Genomic DNA, 14958 nt, shown 5'->3' on the forward strand with positions numbered 1-14958 from the left:
CCTTTACACGGATCAGTCGTCCTGGTCCCTTTGCAGAAAAACAGCCCCAAAGCATGATGTTTCCACCCCCATGCTTCACAGTAGGTATGGTGTTCTTTGGATGCAACTCAGCATTCTTTGTCCTCCAAACACGACGAGTTGAGTTTTTACCAAAAAGTTATATTTTGGTTTCATCTGGCCATATGACATTCTCCCAATCTTCTTCTGGATCATCCAAATGCTCTCTAGCAAACTTCAGACCGACCTGGACATGTACTGGCTTAAGCAGGGGGACACGTCTGGCACTGCAGGATTTGAGTCTCTGGCGGGGTAGTGTGTTACTGATGGTAGGCTTTATTACTTTGGTCCCAGCTCTCTACAGGTCATTCACTAGGTCCCCCCGTGTGGTTCTGGGATTTTTGCTCACCGTTCTTGTGATCATTTTGACCCCACGGGGTGAGATCTTCGGGTGGAGCCTCAGATCGAGGGAGATTATCAGTGGTCTTGTATGTCTTCCATTTCCTAATAATTGCTCCCACAGTTGATTTCTTCAAACCAAGCTGCTTACCTATTGCAGATTCAGTCTTCCCAGCCTGGTGCAGGTCTACAATTTTGTTTCTGGTGTTCTTTGACAGCTCTTTGGTCTTAGCCATAATGGAGTTTGGAGTGTGACTGTTTGAGGTTGTGGACAGGTGTCTTATAAAATGTGAGAGCCAGAAATCTTGCTTGTTTGTAGGTGACCAAATACTTATTTTCCACCATAATTTTCAAATAAATTCATAAAAATCCTACAATGTGATTTTCTGGATTTTTTTTTCTCATTTTGTCCGTCATAGTTGAAGTGTACCTATGATGAAAATTACAGGCCTCTCTCATCTTTTTAAGTGGGAGAACTTGCACAATTGGTGGCTGACTAAATACTTTTTTGCCCCACTGTATCTGTGTATTCAAATTGCCATCGATAAAATGCAGTTGTGTTTGTTGTCCGTAGCTTATGCCTGCCCATACCATAACCCCACTGCCACCATGGGGCACTCTGTTCACAACGTTGACATTAGCAAATCACTCACCCACACAACGCCATACACATGGTCTGTGGTTGTGAGGCCGGTTGGGATTACTGCCAAAACTCTCTAAAACAATATTGGAGGTGGCTTATGGTAGAGAAATGAACATTCAATATCTGGCAACAGCTCTGGTGGACATTCTTGCCAATTACATGCTCCATCAAAACTTGAGACATCTGTGGCATTGTGTTGTGTAACATAACTGCACATTTTAGAGTGGCCTTTTATTGTCCCCAGGACAAGGTGCACCTGAGTTATGATCACGCTGTTTATTCAGCTTCTTGATATACCACACCTGTCAGGTGGATGGATTGTCTTGGCAAAGGAGAAATGGTTACTAACAAGGATGTAAACACATTTGTGCACAACATTTGAGGGAAATAACCCTTTTGTGCATCAGGAACATTTCTGGGATCTTTTATTTCAGCTTATGAAACATGGGACAAACACTTAACATTGTTGGGTTTATATTGTTGTTCAATATATAAGGGAAACCGCTGGTGCACTCACTCTCTTTCACCAACAGCCTTCATACTATCTTTAGCCATCTCGTCTCCTCCCCTGCATCGTATGGTAAAATTGTTTAAGTTGGCCTAGTTCCTAACCCTAACTTCTCAGAATGGCAGAGACGATTTCAAGGTCTGTTTCAGCAGGGCTCAAGCACAGCTTGAGAAGTTCCTGCCTCTACTTTACATAACTGATGTTATCGGGGTAAATATGAATGAATAGGACACAGTATTTCAGAGACACAGTAGACTTATTTCAATGTTATCAAGGACTTTAACCCTCTGCCAAACTCTCCCTCTCCACATCTGCAAATTCCCATGCCTTTCTTGACTTATGATGACCAGGAGTTTCAATGCAAAAGTCCCCTCATTCTTAGCCTTCTATATACATCACAAACAGTGTGCATTTCCTGTTCTTAGCTGACGTTGCTTTAACTATGCAGGAAGTGAAGGGAAAAGGAGGCAAAACAGGCCTACTGCGAACCAAACATGTCTTACACACAAACCATGCATATATTTATATGTACATATTCTTATTCATTCCTTTACACTTGTGTGTATAAGGTAGTTGTTGTGAAATTGTTAGATTACTTGTTAGATATTACTGCACGGTCGGAACTAGAAGCACAAGCATTTCGCTACACTCGCATTAACATCTGCTAACCATGTGTATGTGACCAATAACATTAGATTTGATTTGAACCATGGTTAGAATAGCTATAAATGGCTATGAAGGAAATGTATAGGTTCCGGAAGAATCACGTCCAAAAGTGAGGTTTTTTGGACATCTTTCAAGTGTGTGAACTGTCCCCATCCTGCTTGGCAGACCCAATCCCATGCAGCTAACTTAGCTCTTCCTTACCTGTCCACCACAGTGCTCCTGCTCCTGCACCTATCCACTCTATCTCCCTCTGTTCTCCCTCTCCACTTCTGTGCTCCATCTCTCCCTGTAGGGTGAGCAGCCTGGTAATGAGGGACCCTTATGCCCTGGCTGTCCTGTGTCCCATGGTGCAGTGGGGCCCGGTTGGACAGGAGCCAGACCCCCTCTCTGCTCATTATTCTCATTACCTCGCCTCAAATCAGTGCAGGACAGGCCACTGGGATCTGTCCACAACTCATAAAGGTCCCTGCTCGTTAGTGGACCAGCCTTGTTAGGGCCTGCGTCAGCTCCCATTAGAGAGGGTGTGCTGCGAGGAGGTGGAGGTACCAGGAACGGTGTGTGAGAATGTGTGTGTGAGGGTGTATGTATGTGTGTATGTGTGTACACTAGAACGCTAAGTGTCGTACACTGCAACGCTGAAGATGTCCTGTAAAGAGGGCAAAACAAACATAGCTAAATTGCTCTCTGCTCTTGGGTGGCATGACAGTTTACGAAGGCAACAGCGGCTTTGAGGAGGTTTAGCCCAATGAAAGGGCTAACTGTGTGGAGGAATCCACAGTGTGGCCTGCTCTGCTCTGGTTGGAGGAGGGGGTTCCTGTCCTGTAGCTGTGCTTTTATACTTATAACAGCAAAGCTCTGATTATACTCAGCTCTGCCTCTGCTTGGACTACTGTTTCAAACATGGCTGAGTAGGCTGAGAGGGACAGCATTTCTGTTTAGACATCTACTTCTTACAATTATGCATGGAGGAGTTTGGGATGCCCATAATAGGACACACACACAGACAGACATTGAAGTTGAGACTGAGATCCACTGAAAGTGTGGGTGCAGTTGACTGTCTGGTTGCCCTCCTGACTTTGGGGAGGGGTTGCTGTGGTGTTATTCCCTGGTGTGTGTTCAGCCGGCCCTTGTGGGCTCCTAGCTACCACATACAATTCTGAGAACCATATGTTTCTTAGAGATTGGTGACAGCTTGGTTATCCTATGGTTATTTTTCATACAACCTTCCCACAACGTTCTGGGAATGGTGTAGGATACCCAGCTAGCACATACAAATCTTAGCTGTTATGTTTCTGAGGTGGGAATTTCAGTACTTCAGCATAACATTTCCTACAGGTTTCTTCATGGTTCTATATAAAGTAATGTTCTCAAATCGTTCAGAGAATGTTAAGAAACAATGTTCTTCTGTTGGAATTTCAGTTCTCAGGATCAACAAAACTATCCTCTATCTGTTAAGTATGTTAAGGTGTGTTAACCACACCCACTAATTGGCTACACCTGATTTTAATGAGTGCTTGTTTCAATTTTATTGGGGTCTGGTTGAATGGACTAAAATGAACAGCTTTGAGTTCCAAAAAAAAAATGCATGCTAGCTCCATCCTGGTGGCGCAGTGGACTCATTCCATGGCTAGAGAACATAAGATCATAGGTTTGAATCTCAGTGACACAATAAATAAGAAATGTGTTTGCATGGTTAATGCCTAAGCAAAGGAATTTCCATGTGTCCTATCTGTGCTTAGAGTTCAAAACAGTTGAGCTAACAGCTTTATTCAAAGTCTTATTGAAACATGTTCTCAAAACGTTAATTAAACCTCCCAGGAAAACTTTCAGGGAACCATAGTAAAATGTTCTCAGAACCTGCCTGCAACCTAAAACGCAGAACAGACAAAATGTTAACTTCTGTGCTCAGAACATTTTACCGTTCAGGAAACGTATGGCTTTGTTCCCAGGACCAATGGGAAAACATTAACGTACGTTCCTACAACTTCCAAGGAACCAAATGTGCTAGCTGGGCTGGCTTCTACAGCACTGACCACATATATGAGTAACTGCTCGCCACTGGACCAAATGACAAGCACATGTCGACAACAGGCTGGAAATAATGAGAAAGACCTGAACGGTGACCAAGTTAGAGACAAAACAAAACAACATAGCAACTCGCAGGGGGAGCAGCACAGTAGGTGGACAAAAAGCTAAATGAATCTTGCAGTTGTGGTTTTTTACTTCACATCTATCCATCTTTGCCCAGTTTGATTTTTATTATATCAAGTTGGTATATTTTAATATGAAAATAGTTGTTTTCCCATGAGCTCATTTTTTATTGTAAGTCGTGAAATGCTCAATTACAAAGTGTGGAGCACAAGATGAGAGAGCAGACCTCCAGTGCAGTGTGTCAGAGGGCTGGTGGAGGTCTGGGGTCTGAGCAGAGGAGTGAAATGAGTCCTGTGTGATTTACAACACGTGTGTGTGTGTATGTGTGTGTGTGTGTGTGTGTGTGTGTGTGTGTGTGTGTGTGTGTGTGTGTGTGTGTGTGTGTGTGTGTGTGTGTGTGTGTGTGTGTGTGTGTGTGTGTGTGTGTGTGTGGGGGGGGGGGGGGGGGGGGGGTTCTTGTTCTGTGTCTCTCTCACTATGTCAGAGTTTTAGCACTGCAAGCCTGCTCCACCCCTACCTCCTACTGGTTTTACCACTGTCCCAGGTACACTAGCCTGCTAGTGGGCAAGCTCAGGTTACCCACCTCACAAATCCCATGGCATTCTGGGGGGCCTTGTCTGCACTTGCAAAAACAAGTAATACCATCTCATTTTACATCAAACAAACAATTCTGCCCAAGCCTCTAGTTTGCCAAAGCCCCATACCACTAATCAAATCTCAGCTACACCCGATCTAACAATACAGGTCATAAAGATGATCAAACTAAGACTGAATAGATGAGGCTCTAACTTTGATTAGTAGAGAGAGTAAGAAGAAGGTAAGAACACTGTCACACAGGAGTGTTCTAGTCCGGTTTAGCTCACATAAGAGGGTCAAGCAGTTTCAGCAGATTTTTCTCTTTTTTCAGACCTGTCATGTCTGTGTTGAGCTCCAATAGGTAGGTACTAACAAGCTAACAACTGCAGCAAATTACCATATTTGTCTTTCTTCCAACATTTTGGAAAAGCTTGTTCACTTCATTGGTGGCAGCTCAGAGACGCATGTGGAACTAATATCGCTTAAGCACCATCTCCCCCCACCCCTCCTCCAAAACTGCTGCCTCCTAGACATACACAGGCAAGAGTTGGCCCCATTCCATATTGTACAGTACAACACTGGAAGACCACTGTCGACTATCCTTTTGTTGACGCAACGTAAAACTCCCTTCCTCAGTATCACCCAGCATTTATATTTGTGTTCTTATGTTTACAACAGCAGGGACAGTTTGTGCCACTGATGAAAAACAAATCGTCAGGGACTCAAATGTCAACCAGCCAGTGGACCAGCCAGTGGACCAGCTAGGCAGTGGGACCCTACATCCACAGGTTAGAGGCAGCCAGCCAGCCAGCTGCCTGCCTCAATCTAAGCTACAGGCAGTGCAGGCAGCGCCAACAGCCTCCTCCTCCCATGGAATCCTCTTATCTTGTCCTGTAGAGCAGGGCTTCTCTGATAATGACGAATGGTGGGGTAATTATGTGATCTCTTCCACATAACTCTGTGATAACCACACTGAGTGTTTCATCCTCCCTGCTGGAAGCCAGCCCACTGGATAGCAGAGCTGCGAGAAGCACAGATCTCCCTGATACCCTGTCTCTGTGGGACTGTGGGCTCCGCAACACAGGGCCATATGGGCTACAAGCACCCAACCTGTTGGTGTTAAACCTGCCAATGTTAAACCTATGAGTGAGAACCCAGGACAGACTCATTCAGATTTAGTGAAAATCACAAGTGTTACTCACAGTTTCTCCAGGGCATAGAGTCCAACAAAGGATCCATTTCTCAGAACCCTGATGCGATTGTTGCTCAAAATTCTGTTAAAAAAAAAGGAGCAAACCAAGATATCATTAGTATTGTGCTTCAACAAAACATTCAAAATCACAAAGACACACGTTCATCTCATACTTAGCCTACCTGAGTTTTATTAGTCAGACCCATATAGAATATGAAAGGAGAAAGGGCAATATCAGAGAAAGAGACGACCAACAACTCAATTGCCCAGAAAATGGGTTTCAGATAAAAGTTTGACTCCTCTAAGAGGGTCAGAATCTTCATGAGAGGATAAATAAACTGCACGAGCAGAAGTCACACGTGACCACCTTGGCCAGAGACATTACACAAAGCTGTTTCCAATTCATTCTAAAGACCAAATAGGAGACAGAGATTGGGATTGGGGGTGGGGGGAAGAAAGCTTGTGATAATCATCCTGGATACATTTTTTACATCATAAGCCAACGGCGTTCACATCAAAGGAAAGTCCGCACTCGTCATGACAATTACCCTTTTCCCTATTGGCAAATAATTTGGCTTATAGGGCCCTTATCAGACAAGAGTGCGAGGGGCTTTCTAGGACCAGCCTGCACTGAGCAGAGCAGAAAATCTGCTTTGTCTCAAGGGGCATCATAGGAAACTGTATTTACAGTGATCAGCCAGCCTATACGGACCAGCTCAGATGGACAGAGAGGCTACACCACAACAGAGCTCGCCAGCCTAGCCCCAGACACAGCCAGGCCTTCACAGGGTCCACTGTGACATTCCCTGTCGGTGTAACCTGCTCAGGAGACACAGTCCCTGGTCCTGAAGCCTGTACCCCTACTACCCTACAAACCCCTGTGTCGTGGGTCCTGTCAGGTTGGTTGTGTGTCATGGGTCCTGTCAGGTCAGCTGTGTGTCTGCAACACCATGTCTTTGTGATTCTGGCCCCTCGGTGGGGTAGCAGAGTACAGCAGGGGCCCGGCTCAGGCGACAGCCCCCATCATTAACACGCCCCCCAGCCTCACGCCGCCTTCTCCCCGTTCCCCGGGGCACTTAATGGGCTGTTTGTGAGATGAAGTGTGTTTTTAATCGAAGCTGAGGAACAGAACCGAGCGGAGCACGGGTGTGTGTGTGTGTGTCTTTAAAAGAGGGAGCTGACTGCCTTTCTTGCCACATTAATAAAAATACAACCGTCAGCCCTCACCTCCTCACCTTTTAGTTCACTTAATGAGCAGATGTAATTAGCAGCACCAACCGGTCACTTTTCCAACTAAGGGGTTGATAATGAATACATTGGTCATTAGTCACTAAATCAGCACTGTAAGAAATTAACTATATATTTGGTAGTAATGTACCTGCAAAGTGTCTAAAGCTATCTATCCGTCTACTTGAACTATATAATGTTTTCCTTCCTTTTTTGCTGAACCAAATTATATTCAAATCCGTATGCAAATAACAATGAGCAGAAAATGCAGACTCTTGTGTATTGTGGTCGTCCTAGGGCGTAAACTGAATTTGAACCTGTGATTCCCAGTCCTAACGTCTCATGCGTCAGTTAGACACAGTATCTGTCATATAACTTGATGCAGGCCTGAGATGAAAGCTACAGAAGATCCGGAACTGCCTGAATAATTCAATACAGATAGCAGAGGAGAAAGTAACGTCTGGCAAAACAACAAGCCATTTAATTCGACACAGACAGTGTGTGTGTTCATGTTCATCTTTTTGCGCAGGTTCGCTTTTTTCATCATGAATCTTGTTCTGAAAGCAGCTCTGCACTAGTGGGCACAGCCACAAAGTCATAAAATCAGATTTTACACCTAACCCTAACCTTAACCACTGTGCTAACCATAATGCCTCACCCTAACCTTAAATTACATTTTTGTACTCAATATTTCTACTACCGCATGGCAAGTGGTACCGGAGCACCAAGTCTTCTCAACAAAGGACAAAAAGGCTTCTCAACAGCTTTTACCCCCAAGCCATAAGACTCCTGAACAGGTAATCAAATGGCTACCCGGACTATTTGCATTGTGTGCCCCCCCCAACCCCTCTTTTACACTGCTGCTACTCTCTGTTTATCATATATGCATAGTCACTTTAACTATACATTCATGTACATACTACCTCAATTAGCCCAACTAACTGGTGCCCCCGCACTTTGGCTACCCGGACTATCTGCATTGTGTTCCGCCACTCACCGCCCGCCAACCCCTCTTTTACGCTACTGCTACTCTCTGTTTATCATATATGCATAGTTACTTTAACCATACCTACATGTACATACTGTATATAGCCTCGCTACTGTATATAGCTTCGCTACTGTTATTATTCAGTCTTTTCGCTGTTGTTTTTATTTCTTTACATATATATTGTTCACCTAATACCTATGTTTTACTTAACAATTGCACTGTTGTAAGTAAACATTTCACTGTAAGGTCTACACCTGTTGTATTCGGCGCACGTGACAAATACACTTTGATTTGATTTGTACAATATAGCCAATTTTGACTTTGCAGCTGGCCTATCTAAGGGGAAATCACTCAGTTCTCCCTCTAGGGCAAGACTCATGATAAACATCAACCTGCTCTTTTTGCGTGATTGTGTACAGTAAGTGTGTTGTGTGAGAGAGAAAAGTGAGACAATCAGCTCAGAATCTAAAACTATTAGTCTCAAGCGCATCCATTTGAACAGAAAATACTGAAACCTATTTTCTACGTTGCACAGAAGAACTGGAAAGCTCACTTCAGGAAATACACAAACATGATAAAGTAAAGCACATTGAACCCACTGTTTGGAAACATAAGATGTTAATTTCCAAGAAAACAAAAGGGTTGGCGATTCAGGACATTAGCATGTAATTTTCCTATTCTAGTACACCCATGTATCTCTGATGTCTGTAGCAGAGTGTACATTGCTCTTTCACATGATAAACACAAACAATACAGAGTAGGACTCTGAGAAAGCGCGAAGGTGAGACAGAGCTCTGTAAACAGCCTGAAATAGGCTAGATGCTCCCTCCCATCAGGCCAAACAGGAAACCAGACAATTAGCTGTTTATTCAGGACACGGCTGACAGAGGTCAGGGGTCAGGAGGAGAGCACAGAGCAGAGCACTGTCCATGAGCAGGTGGAAGACAGGAGCGACCGGAAGAGAGAACAAGCAAGGGATATGAGAAACCTAAACTCCTACATCAGAGTACACAAAGGCTGTATAGAGAATTGGTGTATTTTCAGAAGCACTGGAGATGAGCGAAGTCTGAGCTTAATTGAAAAAGCATGGATCACATACAGCATTCATCACTGAAGTGAAGAGAAGAAGGGGAACACTACTGCTCAACCTCAAATTGATAGAGTGGCCTGTGTTGTTTGAATGGCCTGCTGCGTCTCCACACTGACTGCCCCCTTGACAGATGGCACATTGAGTTAGTCTGCCTCCAAATACAATTGCAGCTCTATGGTGCACAATATGAAAAGTGCACTAACTCAATCCAGGCGACCTCTAAGGTACAGCAGAGCTGCATTAGCCTCCTCATTAATTTAGCCCTTTCAGACCAGTGGCTTATCAGAGATCAGAGCCAGTAATATAATCTATATCAGCTGTGTGTAAAACCAGGGTTGCAGGTCAGCATGGGGGGACACACAAAGACACTTCATCTAAGGCCATTCAGTGAAAATCAAACACTAGCAGGGCCAATGATAAGAGCCAGGTCATCCAAGATGATTCAGCTGTTGGAGCAGTAGGCATGTTGTTAATAGAGGCTGAGTGTCTACAGGTTAATGGCCTTAACCCCGATCACAGCTCTGGTCAGGTGCACATACTCCTCTCATCTCCTCTCGTTTCTCTCCTAATAGGGATACAGTATCATGCTGTGATTACTCAACCGGATACATTCACCTCTGAGAGATGGAGAGTATACTGTAAAACCAGAAAGACAATAGAAACTGCTGGTAGCCTATAACTTAGTCATCCCTCTTGGTGCACGGCTGGGACAGTAAGTCAGGGAGATGCACACTGACTGCCAGACAAAGGGCCATGTCCCAGCAATACAAACCACAGCAAACCCTCCCTGGGCTGTGCCACTCACTTTGTTGGTTTGCTCAATTTGCTTCCTCAACCCACAAAGCCTTTGAGAGAGAGATGAGGGCATGTCAGCATGTCTCAAATTGTATTCATTCACTGATTTATTTCTGCTCCTTCCTCTCTGGGGAGAGGAGAGGATGAATGGTGACTCCAGGCAACTGTCTGTTTCAGACTGAACCTCTTCAGCTCGGTGGATCATGGATCCGATCAACTCCAACATTAGCACACACTCACACAGGTGTGAAAGAGTGGGCAGATGGAGTGTGTGTGGGAGTCTGTGTCTATTTCTGTCTCTATGTCTGTGAGTGTCTCTGTGTGTTTGTACGTGTTTGCCTCTGTGTGTCTCTGTGTCTCTGTGTGTCTCTCTGTGTATTTGTGCATGCTTGCCTACAGCTGCACTGGGTTTCAGGTCTTCCTCTGCCAGTAATCTTTTTTTAGTGAACAATCGTTCCTCTGGTGGTAATCTGGAGGCATGCTAAAGAATGTACAGTACGTACACTGTATACAGCGGAAGAGAAACCTTTCAGCTATTCAAATGACAGCTGAGGGCAGAAAAACTGGTTTAGGATGAGTCTCCAGGCTCCACTTTATAAAATCCTTCTCAAACAAGACAGGATATCCTCTCTTTCAAATCGCACATATCTGTTCCCAATAAACATTGGTGTAACAATACGTTTTGATTCTGCTCCACTGTCTCGCTCTCTTTCTAATCATGTCCTCATTTGGAGACCTTCTCTCTCTTCAATAACTGTGCTACCAATCTTACATTTTATCATTAGGACTTGCAATCAAATCAAACATAAAGAAAAGAAGGGTCATTACAAAGAAACAAACAAAAGCAAACAAAAGACTAACTAGATGATAGTTTGTCTTCCATGGCTTACTGCAGACGTTTGAGATGTGTAATGTATGAATCAAGAGTCCCATGTTCCCATTTCCCTGATATCCACTGCTTTCCCAAATACCCTGCCGTCTTGGAGCCTCTCTCTCCCTGTCTCCACTCCAGAGGGAACTTCTGATTTTAGTTGCTTTATCCTACGGCCGACCAAAAGTAGGATAACAGTCTTAAGGAGAGGGTTCTATTTAATAAGAATCCCTCTGCAGGCTAAACTGTACACTCTCATTAACCGTCTCTAACCTGCCAACCCAGCATCTCATTACAACAATAACATCAACAATCTCCCTCTCTATCATAACACTGATCATCTCCAGAGTCGTTCTGAAACAAGGGTGCAGGAGACAGGGGAGAGGGGAGGGGGGTTCAAAGATCAGCCATGGCTGTGGGCTGTCCTACTACACACTGTGGAGACACAGTCCAATGGAACAACATGAGGATATGAGTACAGATTAGACACTACACGCCCAACCCCACCCTGACCAAGGCAAACAAAGAGAGGTGCAGGTTCAATGTAATAAAGAGAGTCAAAACAACTGAACACGCCACTGTTTAAACATAATTTAACTTTGGATGGACCTCTTCGCTAAAGGACCACACGAGGTGAAGGACAAGAACCCCTGAAAGAGTTTGGTAAAGCGCCACAAACTCGGCACATGACACAAGGCTCTATAGCTCAGAGATTAAAAGACCAATAGCAGCCGCAATAAGAAAATGATTCACTGAGAGTTTCTGAGTATCCAATTCAAACCAGTTTAATCTGCATGGTGATTAAATACTGAAAGCATCAGATTGTGTCACAGCAAAATGTAGCCATTTCAATCCAATAACCCATCGAGAGACATTTATAAAGGAAACCGAATGAGGCTTTTAAAGAAGGAAGAAGTGATTTCATGTCTCTCAACGCTAAAGCAGACACAATACACCTTTGGATACATTCTCAGTCTGGACACTTTATCTAGAAGTCTGTAGCTTCATGTAATTAAAATAATATTTGAGTAATCTTTATTTAAGCATTCCATACTCATGCATTATTTAGATCTCAGCGTCCTGGCAATGCATACGAGAACAGTTACTGTAAAGTAGAGACATGGCAGTCTATTTTTCAATAAAGACATCACAAGGTTGGAACTTGGACTGATGGTGACAGACAGATCGGGTCTGTGAATATTGCGGGTGAACCCATAATTTTATTAAAAACTCCATTACTTAACTTGGCTGTTAACAAGTTTCTCAAGATGTCTTAGTTCCAAGTGCCACGTTTAATACATCAAAAGCAATTACCAAACTCCAGCACATTACGTAGCACCTTCCAACCTCACCTCATACACATGGAATGGACTCTAACAGACAAGCCCCAGCCAAAGATTTAGCCAAAGGCTGCCTGCCCCTCTCTCTACTGGGAGAAGTGGCAATTGTCTTCAACACAAACTACTGTAAGGTGTGTGTGAGTATGTATACACACTGTACAACATGATGTTTGATCATTGGGTGGTAGAGGAATGAATCAGTGAAGCCTTTGGATGAGAGTGTGACTTTCTGAATGGTTGGGGACCATTTGAACAGCTTAGCGTCTGGTTTGCAATGACAATCCACTTTTTCTGCATTAGCCAACAAGTTATGGACCAGGAGCAGGTCTGTTTCAGAGACACACTGAGCTGGTTATAGGGTTAAGGGGTGTGTTCACTTGTTAGCGGGCTAATGAGGGAGGGAGTCTGGTCACCTGCACACACACACACTTTCATTGTGACATGTCACAGTCCTCAGTCCTGCTACTAATGAAGGCCCAGACCAATTACTGCTGTAAGCTTTTAGCCACAGGAGCCCCATCTCAGCAGGAGCATGTGTGTGTGTGTGTGTGTGTGTGTGTGTGTGTGTGTGTGTGTGTGTGTGTGTGTGTGTGTGTGTGTGTGTGTGTGTGTGTGTGTGTGTGTGTGTGTGTGTGTGTGTGTGTGTGTGTGTGTGTGTGTGTGTGTGTGTGTGCTTCTAGCCACAGGAGCCACATCTCAGCAGGAGCGTGTGTGTTTGTGTGTGTGTGTGTGTGTGTGTGTGTGTGTGTGTGTGTGTGTGTGTGTGTGTGTGTGTGTGTGTGTGTGTGTGTGTGTGTGTGTGTGTGTGTGTGTGTGTGTGTGTGTGTGTGTGTGTGTGTGTGTGTGTGTGTGTGTGTGTGTGTAGAAGGGATCTACTTCCGGCGCCGACAGAGATGGCCGCCTCGCTTCGCGTTCCTAGTAAACTATGCAGTATTTTGTTTTTTTACGTGTTATTTCTTACATTGGTACCCCAGGTAATCTTAGGTTTCATTACATAATGAGGGAGGAACTATTGAATATAAGAGCAACGTCAACTCACTATCATTACGACCAGGAATATGACTCTCCCGAAGCGGATCCTGTGTTTTGCCTTCCACCCAGTACAATGGATCTGACCCCAGCCGGCGACCCTAAACAACGACGCCGTAAAAGGGGCAAACGAAGCGGTCTTCTGGTCAGGCTTCGGAGACGGGCACATCGCGCTCCACTCCCTAGCATACTACTCGCCAATGTCCAGTCTCTTGACAACAAGGTTGATGAAATCCGAGCAAGGTTAGCATTCCAGAGAGACATCAGAGACTGTAACGTTCTTTGCTTCACGAAAACATGGCTCACTCGAGAGACGCTAACGGAGTCGGTGCAGCCAGCTGGTTTCTACACGAATCGCGACGACAGAAACAAACATCTTTCTGGTAAGAAGAGGGGCGGGGGGGGGGGGGGGGTATGCCTTATGATTAACAAGACGTGGTGTGATCATAACAACATACAGGAACTCAAGTCATTCTGTGCACCTGACTTAGAATTCCTCACAATCCAATGTCGACCGCATTATCTACCAAGGGAATTCTCTTCGATTATAATCACAGCCGTATATATTCCCCCCCAAGCAGACACATCGATGGCCCTGAACAAACTTTATCTGACTCTATGTAAACTGGAAACCACACACCCTGAGGCTGCATTCACCGTGGCTGGGGATTTTAACAAGGCTAATCTGAAAACAAAACTCCCTAAATTCTATCAGCATATCGATTGTGCTACCAGGGCTGGTAAAACCCTGGATCATTGTTATTCTAACTTCCGCAGCACATATAAGGCCCTCCCCCGCCCTCCTTTCGGAAAAGCTGACCACGACTCCATTTTGTTGCTTTCAGCCTACAAACAGAAACTAAAACAAGAAGCTCCAGCGCTCAGGTCTGTTCAACGCTGGTCCGACCAATCTGATTCCACGCTTCAAGACTGCTTCGATCACGTGGATTGGGATATGTTCCGCATTGCGTCCAACAACAACATTGACGAATATGCTGATTCGGTGAGCGAGTTCATTAGAAAGTGCATCGGCGACGTAATACCCACAGCAACGATTAAAACATTCCCAAACCAGAAACCGTGGATTGAGGGCAGCATTCGCGTGAAACTGAAAGCGCAAACCTCTGCTTTCAACCAGGGCAAGGTGACCGGAAACATGACCGAATACAAACAGTGTAGCTATTCCCTCCGCAAGGCAATCAAACAAGCTAAGGGCCAGTATAGAGACAAAGTAGAGTCGCAATTCAACAGCTCAGACACAAGAGGTATGTGGCAGGGTCTACAGTCAATCACGGATTACAAAAAGAAAACCAGCCCCGTCGCGGACCAGGATGTCTTGCTCCCAGACAGACTAAATAACTTTTTTGCTCGCTTTGAGGACAATACAGTGCCACTGACACGGCCTGCTACCAAAACCTGCGAGCTCTCCTTCACTGCAGCCGAGGTGAGTAAAACAGTTAAACGTGTTAACCCTCGCAAGGCTGCA

The 14958-nt window shown here is 44.7% G+C and overlaps 1 protein-coding gene across 2 annotated transcripts in view; it reads right to left on the minus strand.

The window, feature by feature from the left end:
* Positions 1 to 14958, minus strand: part of LOC129853568 (adhesion G protein-coupled receptor A2-like) — a 64473-nt gene that overhangs the window by 23337 nt on the left and 26178 nt on the right. For both annotated transcript variants that reach the window (XM_055919736.1, XM_055919735.1), the window contains exon 3: positions 6143 to 6214. In XM_055919736.1, coding sequence (XP_055775711.1) covers positions 6143 to 6214 — 72 coding nt within the window. The remainder of the gene's footprint in view (positions 1 to 6142; positions 6215 to 14958) is intronic.

Source organism: Salvelinus fontinalis, chromosome 4 (assembly GCF_029448725.1).
Source record: "Salvelinus fontinalis isolate EN_2023a chromosome 4, ASM2944872v1, whole genome shotgun sequence".
Taxonomy (NCBI): domain Eukaryota; kingdom Metazoa; phylum Chordata; class Actinopteri; order Salmoniformes; family Salmonidae; genus Salvelinus; species Salvelinus fontinalis.